The sequence below is a fragment of the Nothobranchius furzeri genome, chromosome 3 (genome assembly GCF_043380555.1).
Source record: "Nothobranchius furzeri strain GRZ-AD chromosome 3, NfurGRZ-RIMD1, whole genome shotgun sequence".
Taxonomy (NCBI): domain Eukaryota; kingdom Metazoa; phylum Chordata; class Actinopteri; order Cyprinodontiformes; family Nothobranchiidae; genus Nothobranchius; species Nothobranchius furzeri.
The window spans coordinates 61920721-61942341 of NC_091743.1; the positions used below are offsets into that span (position 1 = coordinate 61920721).

Sequence of the window (21621 nt, forward strand, 5' to 3'; positions counted from 1 at the left end):
TGTCAAGAATAAAACTGCTGAACTGTTTCATTTGAGCAGGATTTAGTGCAAAGAACTATTATGAATTCATGAGCAAATGTATTCACTTTTTGTTTATTCTACTTAATATAATTAATCCTTCATGCTTCAGTTCAGAATCTGTCACATAAAAGTAAAATATGTTCAAGCTTGAGAATGTTATTTTCAGAAAAAGATCCTCTAGAATAACCAAAACTTCAGGATGAGCTGAAATGTTCACCTGCATGACGTTAAACATCCAACAAAGGAGATGTGGGGATGGGCAGCAGAGGATGTGGCCTGCAGAGGGCCAGGATCCAAGGGGCCAAAGTTCAAAGTATCAGAAGAGAGAAAAGGGAGAGGACAGGAATCACAACAGATTCGGAACGCCAGCAGGTCCCTCTCAGAGGCACTCATCAGCCGAAAACGAGACTTCTATCTTGAGGACTTCTACCTGCAGACTGTGAGTACAAACCTGAGACACTGCAGGGTGACATCTGTCACTTTAGTCATTCATGCTCTGCAGTTGTCATAGAGCCGTTGTTTTAGATGCAACAGAAGTGGTTCACTCATTTAAAGATAACATCTGAAACTGTCATCCATGTTCTACAATTGTGAACAAGTCAGACACAGAAAATAAGGCTAGAAGCTCATACAGAAAGGATTTTGTTCAGATGATTTTCTGCATTATTCTTGGTTTTATGAGTAAAGCAGAATAGTACTTTATTAACATTTTGTTCTTTTGATAGAGCTACAAAAGTCAGAGTAAAAATAGATGTTTGATCTGATTCTTATTCTAATTGTTTTAAAACAACTGTACAAAATATAATTCAATCTAAGTAAAATTATTTATCATTTTTAGCACGTTTCTTGTCTTATAATAAAGGAGATATTGTCCTATACGTGGTCACAAATCACCAGTTTAGCCCATTTTTACAATCACTAGTCTGATCAAAAAGACCGAGAGAAGCACATCTTACAGTTTTTTCAGCATCTATTGAAACACAGATAGAAAAAAAACGAAGAAGCAAACACACCCACACAGTTTGTAAGACTCCCTCACTTAGCAACCACACTCAAATGCTGGCGTGTAGTTGGTGGGTTCAAAGGTTAGTCCAGCGTCAAACCCTAACCACCAGAATAAGAATCATCTCATATACAGGTTTTTATTTTTAAGTTCTGCTCAAATGTCTAAATGTGACAACAGAACAACACAAAAAGCTTTTTTTTTAGATGAAATGAGATGTTTATGTTTATGCTTTTGTCCAAAGCCACTTACAAGTGATGCATCATAGACATTGACAACCGCGCGTAGGGATGTTATTTATGTTATTCTCCAACACACTGAGTGCATCTGAGCGAGCGGGAGAAATCAAACAGGCTCTGTTTGAAGATTATCGGCTAAATTGGCATTTCTCACGAGGAGTGATCAAACAGCATGGATTAACAAGGACGAGGTTACTGTGTGTCTTTCACCCCTCTCCTGAGGCCAGTTCACCTCATCTGTAGAGGAAGCCTTATCATCCGCACACACAGATAAGCTTGAACTACACAGGGACTGCTTCTATGATAATGGAGAATTGTTTAAAGGGTCACTGTCATTTAGAACTCGTGATTTATGGATTCCTGCACCTGTCGGCTATAAACCAGTGACCTAATCGTTTCATGTTGATTATTAAACTACAAAGGCTGAATCCATGTAAGTGTGTTCTTGTGCCGCCCTGTTGCAGTGATGTCACTGCACTTCAAGATCAGGAAAACAGAAAAGGACCTATGTCATTTATTGCAGATGTTTCAGCATTGAGCATAAGAGATATACACCTTCTCATGTCTGGATGTGAGGCCGTTGATCACTCAGATCTTTAAAATCCTCTCAGCTACTGTAGTTGGTGCATCCTTTGACCAAACTAGTTAACTAGTGAGGACATAAATGTATACTAGTAAACTAGTTCAAGCCTACATTCACACTAGTTAGCTAGTTCCACAGAATTCTAATTAGCAGGCGGAGAATTTCTCAAAATGAGGCTTTCTATTGGCTCCCTATGTCCAAATAAAATATGACAACCAATCACAGTGCAGAATTTCACAAAATCCCACCCCAAACATTTGCATGTGGCACACAAGTTAACATGCTGGCCAAAGGAACCTCAGCTAGTGAACTAGTGACTTCAGTGTGACACTTACATGTAAACTTGTGAAGGCAGAACTGCTCACTAGTTAACTAGTGAGGGCAGGGGGGCTGCCAGAGATTTTGGGCCCAATGAAAATTTATCAAGTTGGGCCCCCTGGGGGCTCGTCAGAAAATGGCTTTGCCTCTGAATCATTTGGCATGTTCTGATCTTCATGTCTCTTGGCCAAATTTCTTACAATACTCTCTATTTCATCATCCTTTAAATTTGGTGGCCACAAACCTGGGTCATGGGACTCAAACCCTGCTTTGGTGGAATCCCTATCACATTTATTCAGCTGACTTTGGGTCTCTCCATTTTCTGAGCTGTCACACTTTCTCCCTTCTTCCTTCACTTCCACTCTTTGTCCTGACCAAACCTGACAATGGGAGGGTCCAGGCTCTGTACATAATGACATTGATATATGTGTTACAATATAGGCCATCATTTGTGACAAAATCTTTATCCAAGTTACAACAGTCTTTAAAATTAATGCACAACAGGGAAAATGCAGCACAGACTACTGCAGGATATTAGCTGTAGTTCTCCATCATCAATACTAGATGTCATATTTTATTGTGTTCAGTGTTATATTAAGTTTATTTATTACAATTATTAATAGCTTTTGTTTCAGTTTTGATCTCTGATGAATTATTTGGAAATTGCTGATTTTTGGTTTGTATTGTAAAAGCTACATAAACAAATTACATCTTGTAAAACCTCCCATAATTCAGTCAGATTCAAAACATTTCATTTCAATGTATTTAGTAGATGAAGAGGTTTGTTTTTTCTTGTATGGTGCCTTCAAAAAGGTGCTTCACAGTAATAATCTCACAGTAATTTATGTTACATTAACAGACTAAATAACAATGCTTCAACCTACCCAGCATCCAAAACAATCTATACATTTTTACTGATTGATATTTATAATTATCTTTATGTGGAAAAACAATGTGTTTATCACCCAAAATAGCCTTTTTATATTCCTTTGTAATAGTACTGATAGAGAAGAGAGCCTTAAGTGATTCCCACAGACCCCCTTAAATGAGGCTGCTAGCTAGCATGCTACATTGCTCACCTTCTTGAGGTTCATTGGGTTGTGAGGGGACACCTGCTGACATATCACCAGCTGCTGATTCTGGTAGGGACAAGGACAACAACCCATTTACCATCATTAGATGAAACATAGTTCCTCTCACTGTGGATATCAAAGCTAGCAAACAGGTTGAATTTAACCACTCACTAACTAAAGTCACCTTTCTTTGAGAAAAACTGTGTGACATACTGACACCCTCTCTTCTGCCTGTCCTTTCTCCTTTCTTTCTTTCCTTTTCTGTGACCCAGACTTTGTTTTTGCAGACAAATTTTTACTGCAGCCTTGGCGCACTCTGCTGTCTGAGTGACTGCTGCGTTTGCTGGCCTCGCCTCGCCTGCTACGCGCCCCCCGGCCTTGTGGACTGTACCATTTTATGCCGTTGGGGGGAGGGTTCAAATTAATTAGTCAAAATAAAGTAGGGACCTCTGAATAAATATATGTTTCATAAAGACTAAAAGATTGTTTGTTTACTGTCTAAAATGAGAAAAAATACTGCAAAGTAAAGTACTTGTGATTTTTAAACTTTATGTTTTTTATTCAACTTTGAAACTTTTTTGGGACCCTGACAGCTGTGGGCCCTTAGAATCTTCCTAATCTTTCATCGCTTTACGGCGCCCCTGAGTGAGGGTATGAATGCCCACTAGTTAGCTAGTGAGGTGCAAAGTAAGTGTCACTAGTTCAATAGTGGGCCCCAAAATGCCCACAAGTTAACTGGTGAGATGCAGATATACTCACTAGTTAACTAATGAGGTGCAGAATTGCTCACTAGTTAACTAGTGTGCCCCAAAACGCCCACTAGTTAAATAGTGAGGTGCAAAAATGCATCACTAGTTAACGAGTGAGGTGCAGATATGCTCACTAGTTAACTAGTGGGCCCCAAAACACCAACTAGTTAACTAGTGAGTTGCGGATTTGCTCACTAGTTAACTAGTGAGGCGTGATTTGCTCACTAGTTAATTAGTTTGGTGCAGATATGCTCACTAATTAACTAGTGGGCCCCAAAACGCCAACTAGTTAACTAGTGAAGAGCAGATTTGCTCACTAGTTAACTAGTGAGCCATTTTTGTGTCACCTAGTTAACCAGTAAAGCCAAAATGTGTCCATTAGTTAGCTAGTGAGCATTTCTGTCTCCCAATAGTTAACTAGTGTGTACATTTTGACCGTCACTAGTTAAGTAGTGAGACACAAATACCTTCAACTAGCTGACTGGTATGCATTTTGGCCTTTACTAGTTAACTAGTGAGCCATTTTTTGTGTCACCTAGTTAACTAGTGAGGGTCATAATGTGTTCACTAGTTAACTAGTGGGTATTTTTGCTGTCACTAGTTAACTAGTGAGCCATTTTTTGTGTCAACTAGTTAACTAGTAAGGGTCATAACGTGTTCACTAGTTAACTAGTGGGTATTTTTGCTGTCACTAGTTAACTAGTGTGCACATTTTTACCCTCACTAGTTAACTAGTGGCCTGTTGATAAGATATCACCCTGGGTTTCCACGGGAGCCGTCAGCAGCACGTTACTGCAGCAGCACGTCTTGCTCGCGTAAGCTGCTGCTTGGCCCTTCCCACGAGACGCGAATCAGCAGGGGAGCAGCTGTCACCGACAGAGCACGAAGTCTCACGAGTGACTTCGTCAGTAAACACAACAACAAGCAGGAGAAAACTACAACATGGCTCCAAAATGTTTGTGTTTTTATGTTCTGTCCGTTTTATAATCGCCAATACGGACCTGAAAAACAAAGGAGACCGCTAGCTAGGTGATAACTTCTCACGGGGCCGCACAGTTAGTAACCTTTTTTAAAGTAAAGCGACCGGAAGGCAGTACGTTCTTTATTCTGAAAATCTCGGGAGCTTCTCGCCATTTCCGCGTCCGATTTCCTGTCTTTCCTTCCCCAAAAATGTCGAACTTGACCCGTTTCAGAGGCGTCGCGCGTAGGAAATAGAACCGGCGCGTAAAGGCCGCGACATGCTGCTCCTGAGACGCGTCCGACTCGCGCTGCTGACGGCTGCCGACGGCTCCAGTGGAAAAGGTTCTGTTGACCACAGCCGTTCCTATCAGCAGCTATGACATGCTGCTGCAGTAACGTGCTGCTGACGGCTGCTGTGGAAAGCCGGGGTCAGAATAAATGCTCAAGCGACTGGCCACATTGGGCAAAGTTAACAAGTGGGATTTTGACATTCAGACAGTAGTCAGCTAGTACCAATTTTTGTACGTTACTAGTTGATTAGTAAAAAATAAACGTGTTGAACTAGTTAACTAGTGGTCATTGAATTTTCCACTAGTTAACTAGTGAACATGCTGAGCAACACTAGTTAATTAATATGATATGAAACATTTAAACTAGTTAACTAGAGCCTTACTAGTTGGGCCTTACTAGTTAACTAGGTAACATTTAGACTGTCACTAGTTAACTAGTTGACACAATAATGGCTCACTAGTTAACTAGTGGACAGAAATGGCTTACATGTTCATGAAAATTCTGCCTGATATCCGGATATCAGAATAAATGCTCATTCGGCTTGCCATATTGTAAACAATCATGAAGCCATCAGGGCTTCAGTGTGACATGAAAGTCTGGTTCAGTTTTTGCCTCCGTGGAAAACAACACATCTGTGAGACTAAAACGCATCTTTGTTATGCAGAATCCACCTGAGCCCCATTGTGAACTTCGTCAGCCGTAACCATGACGACAGATGAGCCAACAAACGAGCCGCGGCATCGGAACTCCAAAGCTTGTCAATCAGATGAAGCCTCCAGTCACGGTACAGACCAGCTCTGTGTTCTGATTTCTGTCTAATGAAAAGAAAACAACAAGTCATGAGAGGATCAGAAGGGACTGGTGGGAAGCTTTGTCTGTTTTGGGGTTTTCAAATCTTTTTTAAACCTAAACTGAGAACCTTCACAGACAAACCTAAACGTTGCACGTTTCCTTAAATTGCAGCATGTCAATTTAGTGTAAAAATATGCTAAACGCAGGATTCATCTTGATCATGTTCTTCAACATCATACCATTTCTGGGGATGATACAAATTATGAGACTTGGTGGTTAATTTGATCTTGTTCCTTGTTCCTTGTTTTTTTTTTTTTTTTTTGGCAGTTGGGAACCAAGAACACAAGCAGGAGGAAGATCTGAGGCAATGGCACAAATCTATACAGGTAAATTACATTTTGCAAGATTTAATTAGTGTCTCTGCAGAGAAACAAGCAAAGAGCGGAAAAATCAAAAACAAGACAGAGACGTTCAGAAAACGGAAAAGCTGAACTTTTAACTTTTCCCTCTCTGGATTAGAAGCTAAAGATGAAAGTCTTGAAGCAGGTCCAGGATCAGCTGGAGGAAATTCTCGAAAAAGCTCTGTGTGAGTCCATGGAGCCCCCCTCCCACCTTAAGTCAATGTTAAATGGAAAAACAAGCAAAAATCAATCATCCAGGTGAGAGAGATGCACAGTTTATCTCATCTTTTAATTTGTTAGTCTGGATTATCTGATGTTTGATTGATTTTCTGTGTGATTTCTCTCAGATCTCAGAGGATGAATGGTGGGAAAGTGTTCATGGAACGGCCTTCTCTGTTGGAGTGAGTATTAAAGATGGAGCAAAACCAAATCCATGTCCAAATCTGCAAATAAAAATACTCTCCTCTGCACTTTATCAGAATTACAGTCTATAACTACACCGAATTTTACTTTTCATTACATTTAAAAGGGACATATGCAAAATTCATTATTTGCATACTTTATTGCTGCCATGTGGGTCTCTACTGCCCCATATACACTTGAAACGCAAAAAAAAAAAAAAACCCATCCATCCATCCATTATTGTCCACTTATCCGGGTTGGGTCACAGGGGCAGCAGAAAGGCCTAATCTTCCCTCTCCCCAGCCACTTGGGCCAGCTCCTCCAGGGGAATCCCAAGGTGTCCCCGGCCAGCCGAGAGGCATAGTCCCTCCAGGGTGCTCTGGGTCTTCCTTTAGGTCTCCTCCCAGTTGGACGTGTCTGGAAAACCTCACCAAGAAAGCATCCAGGAGGCATCCTAACCAGATGCCTGAGCCACCTCAACTGGCTTCACACAGTTTCAAAAAGTCTCCATTTGTGGCATCACAATTGGGGAAATTAATACAGAACTACCGTTCACACACAAGAGAGAGCTGCTGCTAAAGGAGCAGTGGCTCTACTCTTAGCCCCTCCTGAATATCAGAGCTTCTCAGCTTATAATAGCCTGAGCAGGAGATGGGTGGGCGTGGCCGGCAACAGCTTGTTTTCTTAAAGTGACGGCATAGTGATGGCTCATTCTGGAAGGTACTGAAAATGTCAAGGTTAAAACGACTGAATTCATGTTTTTTGTGTGTGTTTGTTTGTTTCATTGTTTTGTTGTGTACAAGATTTAATTTATTTATATTTTTCTTTTTTCTTCTCTTCTTCAGTGAGCTGTTTGAGATCAGCCACATCAGGACCATCTACCACATGTTCATCGCTGTTCTCCTCATCTTCTGTTTGAGCACGCTGGCTGTGGATTACATCGACCAGGGCAGGTCAGTCTCACCAAAGAATGAATGGGGAGGTGATAAATAAAAATAATAAAAAAACACTAAGATAAAAAAAATGTTTAAATCTGAGGAAGCAAAATATGAAGAAGTTATATGTCAGGGAGCAAACTGAAAAAGGATTCAATCCATCACAATAAAAGCTTCTTATAACAGGATAAAGGTGATAAATCTCAACTTATTTGTATTGATTTGCAATCGTCTTGCTCTGTGAGGACAGTCGTTGTCCCATACGGTCCAACAGCGACGCCTCGTCTCTTCACCGCAGCTGTAAAACATTCAGGCTTTCCCTAGAGTTTGTCACATCTTAAGATGTTCATGGCCATGATGAAGTCCCCTCTTCAACTCTAGGATCTAAAGAAACTCAATTATGGCCCAAAGCCTGTAAAAAATAAACTTTTCTTTTCTCCTCAACTCTTTTTTCCTGTTTCTCCACACTGTGCTTCTTCCTCGCTGCTCCTCATCTGGCAGCAGAAGATAACGTAATCAATCCTTCTGGGAATTGCTCCTCTTACTCCGGGCTGCTCAGTAACGATTTAGTTTGCTGTTTGCAGTTTCAAATAGTTTTGTTTCATCTGAGAACAAACAAAGAAGGATCAGCTCCTCTGTGTGCAAGCTATCTGACATTTTTACTCTCAGTTTACATGCATTTTAACAAGTGTGCAGCAGAAGTAAGAATAGCACTGGTTTCTGCAGAAGTGAGTGAACGTTATGATAAAGCTTTTGTTATTATAACCTGAAAGGGTCTTTTAAATAAATGTATTCAGTCCATTTAGCAGCTTTAGACTCAAGAAGGTTGTTCAAAATAATTTTTAAAGTGTCTTTTTGTTTCATGCTCATGCATTTATCTGAAAAGCTAGGCAACTTTTGTTCAGAATAAAACAAAAATTTGTTGGTTTTTTGTTGTTGTTTTTTTTGTAATTTTTTTTGCTCTTCCAGGTTGGTCTTGGAGTTTGACCTGCTGTCCTACTCCTTTGGAAATCTGGGGACTGTCACTATTGCCTGGGTTATTATGTTTGTGTACACCCTGTTTGTTCCCTACTACGCCCTGGAGCTTTGGAGTTCTTTATATCACCAAATTCCCTGGAAACTGGCTCTGTCTCTGGGTACGGGGTTCATCCTGTGTGTCATTCAGACCTGCGTTCTGGGACTGTACCCAATCCACACCATCGTGCATCACCAGCTTCCACCGGCCTCTCGCTTCATCGTGATTCTGGAGCAGGTTTGTGTGGACGTTGGTCTAATTAAGACTCTTTCGTGGCCTCATGGCTGCTTATTTGTCATTTAATAGCAGAAACAAGCCATGGTTTTTGTAAAATGTGTTTTTTTAATGAAAATTGTTTTATAATACATAGTTTGCTGACGCTGTAACTTCCCCAGATTCGATTCATGATGAAAACCTACTCATTCATTAGAGAAACGGCTCCAGTCATTATAAAGAACACACCAAAGAAAGGTAACAAACCATGCAGCTTTGATGTCAGGCATATTTACTCCGCCAGCACTATCAGTACTCACACTGCTAGAGTCACGGGCTAAAAAACAATTAAAACCAAACTCAGGCGGTTTAAATAGAAAATGATTTATGCTGATATTAATCCCAACAATAACAAGAAAACACACAATAGATAAATGTTTCATGAACTTGTCCTAATGGGCTTTTAAAGTTACTGTAGGTAATAAAAAGCAAGTTGCCATCAAACCCTCAACAATCCGCTGGCCATAATTCCATAATCCTTTCAGATTAAATGGGATTGAAAGGATGGACAGTGTACATGTTTTTGTCACGCAAAAATATTTGCTGTTGGATTATTTGCCTCACAAATGTTTTTAATCCAAAATGAGGCTTTTACAAGAAGTTTAAACCACAGAAGTTTGATTAAGGGAAACATCCTGATTAATAATGCAGTAAATATAAATTAAGCAGCACTGTTATTTAAAGCAGACACCTGATGGTGGGCAATGAAGCAAAACCCATAAATCAGAAGCATTAATGGAGCACTTCTCTATAATATTATTTTTAACTTTTGTAATTCAGTAGGGGTGTAATCCTTGATTAAAGATTTTGCAGCCCAGGTTGAATTTTATGTGTTTTAGAGATAAAAACTGAACTTTTTCTATATTTCAGGGGAAAATCTCAGGTTTCCTACATTTTCCAGCTATCTGTACTTCCTTTTCTGTCCAACACTTATCTACCGGGAATCGTACCCTCGGTAAGTCATGCTGACTGAGAAACGGTATTTTTACTCATATTGCAAGTTTTAATTCACATATAGTTATTAGATTGAATTTATAGAATGACAGAACCTTAGAATTGACATAACATAAATGAAAAGTTGTCATTTGTTGCACAAAAGAGATTTATTCTGGTGTTCATTTAAAAATAATTTTGACATTGTTCCACCTTAAAAACGTTAACAGCCCAATCAATCCTTCCACATAATTGTAGCTGCACCATCAGAAGGAAAACAGCAAAAAAGGGATTAGTAATGGCTCAAAGAGCCCAAGACAAGCTGTCTGAGGTTTTTACTGGAGCAATCAGCACATAGATGTTTTTGTGTCTACCATTCTGCCTTTTCCTCTCAGAAACAACCAGATCCGATGGAGATATGTTGCCATTACCCTTGGCAAGGTAAGTTGTCTCCCACTGTAGTCAAAGTAGTCAAAAAGCAAGTTTTTTTAGAAATCTTTTTTTACTTGTTTTTGAAGTATGGTAGGCCACTCTGAGTTTCACATGCAGGCTAACATCTAGTACCCCATTTCCAGCATTAGCTGGCGATAGAAAATAGACGAGGAAACTCTCAGGTTGGACAAAGCCACACAGATCAATGTCACACTGTAAATTAGGATCAATGGATTCATCCATACTCCGGTCCGGCTTCCTTCCAAAACCCAAAAACACGACTGTCGGGTTGATTGGTCTCTCTCAGTTGTCCTTAGGTGTGAGTGTGTGTGTGGATGGTTGTTTGTCCTGTGTGTTTCTGTGTTGCCCTGTGATGGACTGGCAACCTGTCCAGGGTGTACCCCACCTGTTTGCCCAATGACAGCTGGAGATAGGCACCAGTCCCCCCCCCCGTGACCCTGCATGGAAAAGTGGGTTACAAAAGTGGATGGATGGACTCATCCATCTTGGCTCATGATGAAGAAGGCTGTTGTTTATTTTGTGTCCAGGAGAGAGCAGAGCACGTCTTGGCTAGTAGAAGCTAACTGTTAGAATTAGCAACTCCACAACACAGTAACCCTCCTTCAGGCTCGTATTATTTGTGGAGATAAAACACCAACATTCCAGGACAAACAGAGGCAGTGGAAGAGTTGCATTGCTGTTACCCAATCAGAGACGAGATACACAAATATCATGAACGCTAATGAGTAAAGCTTCATACCAAATCCGGAACGGATGCAGTCCGTTTTCCACACGACTTCCGCATTGATTCCAGTCAGAGCATTCACTCCAACTGCAGTTCAGTTCCAGATGCATAGCTCTGGAAAGTTTCAGCATGAAGTCTATGTTTTCCAGACACCGCAAGAGCATTGTCAGTCACATAAATAACATGAGCCAGACAGGAAGTGAGATGTGGAACAGCTAGGAACATTCGGTACATTATTTTGCCAGCTTTTTTAATTATTAATGACAGCGACGTGAGGTTAATGTTGTTTAGCAGATTTAGGATGATGTTCAGCACACTAATCGCAGTCGGTGTAAATGGCTGTCCATTCAGAAACCGGACTGTACCGTTCAGCATTTGGTGTGAATGTGGCTTTAGACTCCAAAGTCCGCAGCTTTCTGACTCCTCTCCTTCTATGTGCTGAAACAGGAGCGCCAGAACTTTTTTTCACAGACAACTATTCATACTAGAGACCTCTGCATATTTATTGACATAATGATTGAACGAGAGTTTTAACTGTTTCATAAGATTTTCCAAGGAAATAAAATGGGAACAAACAATTTTAATTTGAATGCTTTATTTGTAGATTCTGGCATGTCTGTTCTATGGTTACTTCATCCTGGTCCGTCTCTGCATTCCTGTCTTCAGACCCGAGACCAATCAGCCTTTCAGTAAACGAACGATGGTTCTAGCCGTGTTCCACTCCATATTACCAGGTATACTAACAAAAAATAAAAATCTAGACACTAGATTGTTAAAGTGAATCTCTGACATCATTTCTATTTGTACTACTTTTCTTTTCTCCAGTGGGTTACCATTGACAAACATGTTACATCCTATTAACTGCAGTTTCTGACAGTATCTGATAAGATTGAAGATGCTGTTATGAAATCAGATAAAGGTCATTAAAGTCTGGCAGGTTTGTTACTATAGTAAAGTGAAGGGCTTTTAGAGTAAATGCCGGTGGTGTTGGGTTGCAGCTCTTGATAGAAACCTGGGAAGGATGTGAAAATGTTCCATGTGACTCTGGGATTATCCTTACGCAGCTTTGACAGTCTGGACACTTAAAAAACAGCTAAAGACCCTTTTATTTGAAGCTTCTTTTAACTAAATCTTTTATTTGTTATTTTTAACTCAAATTTTTTATCTTTCATCTGTTTATGAACATTAATAATTTTATGACTTTATTTTTTCTGATGTTAATCTAATTCTGTTTTGAGAGCATTTTGATTTTATGAAGTTAATCTATTTATGATTTTATGACTTTGTTTTACTTTGTTTTGATCTATGTGAAGCACTTTGTGATTCTATGTCTGTGATAAGTGCTATATAAATAAAATGTACTTGAAGTACTTACTTACTTACGTTCTTCGTCTTTGTGCATCAGGAATAATGCTCCTCCTGCTGTGTTTCTTCGCTTTCCTGCACTGCTGGCTGAACCTCTTCGGGGAGCTGCTTCGTTTCGCTGACAGGATGTTCTACAAGGTGATACATGTTGATTTTCTGTCACGGTAACTCACCTGTGCACGCATCATTGGCAGCATTTATTTTGTTTTTGGGATGGGGGGGATTGCATAGCTGACCAAAACAATAGCTGTAGTGTTGCATCTTCCAACTTGCATGCTGATAAATGTATTTTTATGACTTCTTACAGAAACAATACTTAGATGTTGGCCTGTAAACTGTGAAGCTGACATGTTGAGTTAGTAACTCCACTATTGTTTGTTTAGCTAACAAACCTTGGATGCAAACCCTGATTAGCACATTTTAATGCAGAAACTGCACAATACGTCCTTATGCTAATCACATCTACTGACTCCAGGTAAATAAAGAATTAGAATAAACATCATTTTTATTTAGAAGCTGATAAAAACAAAAAAAAGTGACTCGGTGAACTGGATAAATATGTAAATATTCAATATTTGGTTTATTTTCATATTGAAGAGGCAGATTTTTGCTGCGGTTAATCTTTTTATATTTGTTTGCAGGTGAAGGGTTAATTTACATGTTATTTAATGAACCATGAGACATGAGATTCCATAGAAAATATGAAATCAATCTGATGGAGCTTAACCAGAAGATTGGAACTTTTTATTACAGGGATTATGTAACACTTCGTATTGACTGAGACAACAGAAGAGAGAGTCGAATTTTAAAGGTTTAAAGATTTATTACTAAACAAATCAAACTAGACTAACTTTAATACTAAATGTATGGTGTAACTAAGGTGAATGAGACGGAGAATGGTGTAGTGTGGAATGTTGTTCAGAACCAGCAAATCCGGAGAAACGATTCTGATGGGAGTGAAGGTGATGTCTTCGCGCTAAGCTTTGATTTGGAGATTCATAAACACATAAGAAGCCATTTTTGTCGCTCCACACATAACCTTAGAATGAGACCTCCGTACAGATCCAGAATACCAGGTCCTCGAACCCCTCTTCGGTACCGGAGCCAATGAAACAGCGTCAGCAGTACGACATACTAGTCTTTGGATTGTCTCCAGGTAAAAAGCGACAGTTGGTCGACAGCGTCAGATGGACCCGGAGGGTCAGTGAGTTCAGCTTTCATTCTGAAAAGAACCATTGCTTGGCTGGTAAAATGCAACAGGTTTTATCCAGCTTGTCATTGGTTCTTTTGGCTGAAGAGGAAAGTTACGGATTGGCCACTTTGTCAACTTCTCTAGAACGCTTTGAACTGGAGTTAGTGATGACGTGGGCATAGTTTTATACTTTGGATGTTTTGGTCTATGGTCGAATGAAAAGATGACAGATTTACCAAACACCACCAAAACCACGCCTCCGTCAGATCTGGCAGATTCTGATTGGATCAGTAAAAGCAATGTGTCATGTTTTAACGCTACGTGTGATCAGTCTCTAGTGGAAACATTTAAATTTATATTACTTATTATATTCTGTAGGATTATAATAAAGAAATTAATATTTTCTTTTCACAAATTGGTTCACATTTTATTATTGATTAACACTTTGTTTGATTATCTCATTAAAAAAGAGTTCTTTGATTTATTAAAAAGAGAGTCCTTTGTCTTCATTCTTCTCTTGGGCTTGAAAGGAAAACAGTTTATGAGCAGATGCATGAGACCTTGAGCAATATCTCATGCAGATTAGTTCTTGCTGAGGAGAGGGGGGGGGGGGGGGATGACTTTTAGATGGAAAACAGTCATTTCATTCCGTTACACAGGTCTTGCAAAACTTTTCATGAACTTCCTTGGATTTTTTAAATTTATTCCTTGTTAGAGAGGAGTATGTTCAGGAACTCTGTTAGGGTAAGATGAGAGTTGATCATTTCCACTACAGAGGACCAGTAATCCAAAACATCTAGCTTGATGATCTGTGTGTTTCTTGGTTTTTGGCCTTTAAGTTGCAGGTTTTGAAATGAAAATCAATTTTCCATCTCCTAAAATGTTTAATTTCTGTCTTCAGATGTTATGAAACACGCATAATCAACACATTTTACAGAAGACTCCTACTTTGGACTTGTTTTTATTTGTTTCATCTCCTCATCCACAGCCAGGTCTTTGGCCCAAAGCCTGACCTTCAAACCTGGCTGTAATTGATTTGTAATGCTCGTGTAGCTTCTGCAAAATCAAAGAGCTTTGCCTCTTCACCTGAAACCGACCAGAATCGAAATCATTTGTGTGTGAGTGTGAATGATTAATTGCAGATGTGTGAGTTATTGAGGCATTAATGAATGAATTCTACTTCTGATCCAGTCATACTGAATTAATGCCTCCTTGGCTTTTGTTTCCCAGGACTGGTGGAACTCCACATCTTTTGCTAACTACTACCGGACCTGGAACGTGGTGGTTCATGACTGGCTGTATTACTACGGCTACAGAGACTTCCTCTGGGTGAGCACCATGAAATCACATGTCCTGTGATGATGAACAACTTTTGACCTCTGACCTCTGATCCTTGCAGCTGTCCAACAGGAGATTCAGAGCAGCAGCCATGCTCTCCGTATTCATCGTTTCTGCCGTTGTGCATGAGTACGCCTTGGCCATGGGCTTTGGCTTCTTCTACCCCGTCATGTTTCTCCTCTTTGCGGTCTTTGGAGGTGAGGGATGTGCTTATTATTCATGGAATGATCTTCATCGCCGAAGCAATTTAAATTATTTTGTGCTCTTGGGAGAATATAATAAGGCTTTTTTTGTTAATCAAGAAGAGAAAATATTGGGATATTTTATGGCTGCATCATTACAACTGATACATTTTAAAGCTCTTTTGTTCATTGCTGGTTAATTAAATCCATAAATCCATTTTACCCTTCAGAATGAAAATATCTCAGATCCTTATTCAGCTTCTTCCAGACAGCCCAGTCTGATACAGATTTGGATATTCTGTCCTTTGTGTTTCTGCTTATTTAGTTATTTCCACGCCTTAGTTGACCTCTCTTCTTCCCAGCCACAACACAAACAAAACATTACTGATAAACCTATCACCTTCATGTTCTTCTCCATAGTGGCATTCAACTTCACCATGAATGACAAACGTCAGAGCCCCGTGTTCAACGTCATCATGTGGGCGTGTCTTTTCCTCGGTCAGGGCGTCCAGGTGTGTCTGTACTGCCAGGAGTGGTACGCCCAGATCCACTGCCCCCGCACCGGGGTAGGTACTCCATCTGAATGTAAGACAGATTCACATTTTGTGCCCCACAAGGTGGCCTCAGATTATCTAAGGTGGATGCACAAAAAGAAACATCAGCTTTTCAAGAAATAGGCAATAATTCTTTTTACTGTGCTAGTGTTAAAGACACATTCTGCAACTTTTACACCTTAAAATATTGGTTAATTTTTTAAGTTCTAGCATCATATTATCATCTATTATGCTTATTTTCGAAGCTGTGATAGTGTTATGGGGTCCCACGTCTGTTAAAGCACCGTAACATAATGGGACGACGGTGGCACAGGAGTTAGGTGCTCGCCCCGTCATCGTTGCATGTAGCATGGCTGAGCCGAGAGTAATGTCTTTAGAGGTGAAGCAAAGAGCTAAACCAGAGTTAACATCAGCACAGCCTGATGACAGAGTTGTTTACGAGAGCTGTAATTCCACTTTTAACCAGTAGGGGGACAAGCGGGACACTTATTACTTAAGTACAAAAACTAGACCAGCAGATTAGTGACTATGAATGTTAGCTAAAGGAATAACGAATGTTTTAATGATTCACAATCATCAGATAGGGAAATGACCCTTATTTGTTATCTTAACTTCCACACTAATTATATTCCCATAAATGTTCCCCCATAAATAAAAGACATCAACCTTTAATGATCACAAATAAGCTCACAAACTAATAGTGAGTAGAAACGACTGGTGTGAATTCAACCCTTAGAATGTCCCGTTCTTGTACCAGATGTTTGATAAAGAGGATTAGCATCACAGATGGGCTCACATGAACTTAACACTCTTAGCTCTACCATGAACCTCTGCAGCTTAGTGTCTCCCTGCAGAAATCCTCAAAAGCCAGGGACTTTCTGAATTACTCTGATTATAGAAAGATGAGAAGGAGCTTTGCATCTTTAATAATTCTTCTCCTTTTCATTAGCAGGATGGATTCTGGGAGTTGGTGATGCCTCGATCTTGGTCCTGCAGCTACCAGACATGAAGTCACGTTGGACTGATTATACGGGAGTACTGAGTAGGATGACAATAATACATGCAAACAGGTGCTGCCAGCAAGTATTTTTGCACCATCAAGTAGTTTTCTGTTTTATTGTATTTTTCCAGGATAACTCTGTTTTTATTTGCACGAATAGACTTAGATGTATTTTTTGTTACTTGAAAACAGTAAAACCTTGTTTTGAAAATTGTTTAAGTGGTCAGAAAGAAACAGAACATTGTCAGAGACTAAGGGTGAAAAGTTGGTGTACTGCTCCTGTACAGGCTAAAACTACTTTTAAAGTGCTGGTAGTTTTTGTAATAGACGTGCATAGAGCCAGACCAGCTCCTCTTTGACTTATAATCTACAGAATAATTTATCATAGACCCAAAGAACTATTTGTTTCATGCTAAAAGTTGTTTAATGCATAAATTACATTCATATTGAATGTAATCCTTGAAATTTTGTTAAGTAATTGTTGTGAGCACCCGAGAGCAATTGTCCTTGTGACAAAATGTCTCATTGCAGTTTTATTTCTACTGTTTTTATATTAAGTGTTTTCAAAATCTGCACAAATCATTTTATTATGCCCACATGTTATGTATATATATATATATATATATATATATATATATATATATATATATATATATATATATATATATTTATAACAATATATTTAACTATGTGTGTGTGTGTGTGTGTGTGTGTAAAGACAGAGCCCAGCCAGCAGAAAGTACATGTTTATTTCAGACTTGGTTAATGTGTAATCATCAGGGATTGGCCGGCAGAGTGAACCAACCAGCCTGCAGTCTTATCAGCTCGTGACTAAAGTCTCTGTCTGCAACATCATACAGGAAGTCCGGGAGGATTAACACTGGTACTGAATTTGCATTAGTGATGTAATGCTCTGTGAATGGATAGAGTACAGAGACACAGAACCAGGGTAGTTTTAGATCAGTTTATGGTATTTAGTGTAAAATTTTTATATTAATGTAGTTCCCATTGTGAGACTCAATGTCTGCACATTTGTTGTAAATGCAGACTAAAACAGAAACTATGCATTCAAACAAATCTTTTGAAACATTTGTTTATCCACAAGGGCAAAGCAAATGAGCTCAGATCATTTCTACGAAGTCATTTAGATGATTTGTTCACTTTTTTTATACCTCAAGAAATCCTAACAGTGTTGTAGCTGATCTGGAAGCCTGTATCTTAGCTCTAATTTTATGTGCCAAAACCTTTGTTATTGAGACAGAAGTTTGCTTTCAAATTTGCAAAATGTGTGGGCCGTAATGAGATATTTTGGCCATTTTGAAGTTGGTCATATTCCAGTAGAAGCTCAGAAACCAATTAGCTAAATTTGCTTAGTGATCAGACCAGAAAGACAGGCAAGAACAACAGATCACACTGCATTCAAACACTTAAACTCAATGTGTGTTATTACTGATGCACAAACCCTGTAAAGTGCTGATTACCGCAACTATTTATGTAGCCATGTTGAACGCTGGAGCTGGTAAAAAGTTGCAATTCTGACTCAGAGAGACTTTCTGACGTCCAAGAACATATTTATCAGTAAAGAAGCCAAAGGGATCTAGATTTGTACAGAAACAATCTTTAAAATCACAGCAGAATGCAGAATGTCTGGCTAAAATGAAATTATTGCTGTAAGATATTTTCTAAATATGAGTATTTGTAGTAAAAAAAAATTATAAATGAAAAGCATCTTTAGTAATATTTTCAGCTAAAATACTGGTTTGTCTGCATCACAAAAAACTAAAGCATCTTGATCTGAAACACAAGCCTCTGCATCGCTGATTCCAACATGGAAACTTCCAGAAACCACAAGAAATGTTTTGGATTTTTTCTTAACAAGGGAAAATGGGAAAAAGCTGGATTATTTTCCCTACAGAATGCTCTGCAATAACTCAGATGGTTGCCCCTAAAGCTTTTCTGAAAACACACTCCAGGGAGGAAAAAAAATGCAACGTGACAATAAAACTCCAGAGTGGTTTATTGGTTTTATCAGCCGGCAGGTTTGTTGAAGCACCATAAGTAACAAAACTGAGCAACAACCTGCTCTAATGAAGATTTTTCAGTGGCAGTATGATGCATTCAGGAACAACAGTTCTTTAGATCAAGTAAACAATCCAAAAAAACCAAACACTTTGGTGAAAGGGTATCCCCTTGTGGTACAAACATGATTATTTTTAATATTCTGCATGCAGTTTGCCTAAACCGTTCACTGATGTAATTCTCTAAGATGGAAATGAATTGTATGTGAGCCACATACAAGGTGGGGGAAGGGCTGCGGGATTCTGTGCAGCCATAAACACGGATTAGAGATGAACATGCAGATACTCGCTCACCGTTATCTGAAATTCCAGCCTGTAGCGGCTGCTTCTGCAGCTGCAGAGTGCATGTGTGTGTGTGTGGGAAATGATGCTCAAAAAGCAAGAAAAGCTAGAAAACAACAAAAGTCTGGGATAATCAGGGTTTGAGAGCATAACTAAAGAGGATGGGGAGATTTAGGAGGACTCCAAATGAGAGAAAGAGAGACAGAAAGTCCGTGGATGAACCCTGAAATTTTCTTTCAACAGGAAGAGGAGGATATATTTCATCCAGCTTAAGTGCACAGATCTCTCCAACCGAGTTCTGTGGGCTTCCAGAGGGAGCTCTAGTCATAACAAGTCCTGGCAGCATCAGTAAGAAGCCTGAACCACAGGATGATGATGATGATGACCATAAAGAGACCTCACTAACACGTCCATGCATATGGGTGCAGCAGGAAAACAAAGCCTGACTTCTGGGACACATTTCCATTAAACAACACAAACATGAAACAACACAGTCCTGTTTGTCAGTGCATGTTTATGTTTAGTGCATTAACAAGATGTTTGTCACAGAGCTGCCTTTTTATCGTCGTCACTAGACAGCACCAGAGGAAGCTTTAATCCAACAAACAAGAACAAAAAAAAAAAAAAAACAACCAAAGAATGAATTTTCAGATGGATAACCACGTAAAAGGACACCAAAGGGCTTTCTCTGGATCCCAGTTTGCCTTTTTTGGTCCAAGTGTTAAAAAAGGAGCAGAGACTGCAGCAGAATGTTAAACACAAGTTAGACAAACTAAATGGTGCTAGAGCACTTACAATGCAAAAGAAAATAAATCAGGTCTGAAGATTTTACTGCTCAGTGCAATTTTTCCTCTAAAAAAACATCATCTGTAAGTAAAATGAAGCAACAATGGTGAGAAATGCATAAAATGAACATTTGTTCTAAAGGGATCCCAACCTCTTCCTCATTAACTCAGACAGAGTTAACATGCAGAGCTGCACCAGCCTGCAGGAGGGGGGGTGTTTGAGTCTGAGTCTGGGTGACAAACACCATGCACTTCACTGTTTTCACCTAAATAACACGCGATTCGAGGAAGGAGCAACTGTGAAACAGAAGTGTGACTGCAGAAGGGAACCTGCACCAGTGGTACCTTTTTAGTGGCCTACACCTCCAGCTTTGTATGGAAATAAAGCATCAACATGTAACATTTAAGAAAATAGTCGGCTGTATAGAAAAGTCACATTAACAAAATGGAGGGAGGGATTACGGGACGTGTGGTTAGGGATTACATGAAAAACAAGTAACAAAAATATTTCTTTTCCACCTGAAACCTCAAGCTGAGACAAAACCTGTGCCATCGGTGAATCGCAAACCATCTAACATTGTTGAAACAATTAAAAAAGACCTTTTTTGGCGTTTACTGTGAAACGTCTAAACCTAAACACAAAGTCGCTTCTCGCTTCATTTTGTCCTCAAGTCCTTTCTCCTGGTACTTTTTCCTCTTTCATTATGTCTTCTGCAATTCCTTTTTCAGTTGAAAAAACCCCCCATCAGTTTCCAGATGGCCGGTGGCAGTTTAGACACTTTTTTTTATTTCTGAGTGCGCTGTCTCGCCAGCCGCTTCATGAAGCAGCAGGTCACAGCTGCGATGATGACGATGCCCACAAACAAAGCTGATGAGACTCCGACCACCAGGGGGATGAGGAGGAGATCGGTAGCTAAACAGAAGACAAGAGAGGAGACATTTGTATTAAGGCAATGAGCACTAAAGTCAGGATTCGTCATGGCATAGAGAATAAATCTAATCAAAATATCTGGATTGGATTTTTTAGGTCTTCTAGTTTGCCAGCTACAAGGGTTTCTCTAAAGATGCCCGCTGATGAGGGTGGCATCTGGCTATGCCAGTCCCAGCACTTCATGAACAATTAGATGATTTGTAAATGGAAATCCAATAAAGTCAGAGATGTTCTGGAGTCAAATCCAAAAAGAGGCCTGTGGAATCTATCTTTAATACATTTCTCTTTGGATTTAGCTTCAGAGACCCAAACGTACATTAAGCCTGTGATCTAAAAGGGATTTGTTTTTCTGACCTGTGGAAAATTCACTAATAAAAACGAGAACTCAGACTGTCTGAGAGAAATCCTTCACCATCAATTTAACAGATGAGCACACCAATCACAAGAGTTTGCTGTGGCTACTGAAAAGTAAATGTGAGGGAGTCCAGCCCACAACTGCTTGGCACGGCAGAGGTACTGTCATGATTTTAGGTTGTTTTGTTGCAAGTGGAACTTAACAATTATGATTAAACAAATGTTGTGGTAATTTCATCTTTTACAAAATTACTGATCAGCTAGTCAGGAAAGTCATCCTATTTATGTGAATATGCAGTCTGGCCACGACTCATAGACAGCGCCCAGTCGTGGGGAGGAATCTACGGTTGTCTTTCAAAACTGTCTCTGCGTGCTATTGGATAATGCTGGGACCA

At 39.6% G+C, this 21621-nt stretch overlaps 2 protein-coding genes across 4 annotated transcripts in view; one reads left to right on the forward strand and one right to left on the reverse strand.

Moving 5' to 3' along the window:
• Positions 1-19788, forward strand: soat2 (sterol O-acyltransferase 2). Of its 3 annotated transcripts, XR_008560401.2 has the most exons (17): positions 1-460; positions 5902-6021; positions 6357-6415; positions 6549-6688; positions 6778-6831; positions 7678-7785; positions 8737-9019; positions 9178-9253; positions 9926-10010; positions 10384-10429; positions 11770-11899; positions 12571-12668; positions 14953-15051; positions 15122-15257; positions 15663-15808; positions 16746-16866; positions 19400-19788. XR_008560401.2 is itself a non-coding variant. In XM_015959134.3 (16 exons), the coding sequence occupies exons 2-16, from the start codon at positions 5943-5945 to the stop codon at positions 16803-16805; spliced, it is 1599 nt and encodes a 532-aa protein (XP_015814620.3). In that variant the 5' UTR covers positions 1-460; positions 5902-5942; the 3' UTR covers positions 16806-19262. The 3 variants fall into 3 exon arrangements, 2 of the variants coding, with proteins under 2 accessions (XP_015814620.3, XP_015814621.3); XM_015959134.3 differs by lacking the exon at positions 19400-19788 and having other exon boundaries at positions 16746-19262; XM_015959135.3 differs by lacking the exon at positions 19400-19788 and having other exon boundaries at positions 16749-19262.
• igsf8 (immunoglobulin superfamily, member 8) overlaps positions 18796-21621 on the reverse strand; it is a 19964-nt gene continuing 17138 nt past the window's right edge. Inside the window, 1 exon segment of the mRNA XM_054736045.2 lies at positions 18796-20854. Within this exon segment, the coding sequence (XP_054592020.2) occupies positions 20727-20854 (128 nt within the window). The 3' untranslated portion in view covers positions 18796-20726.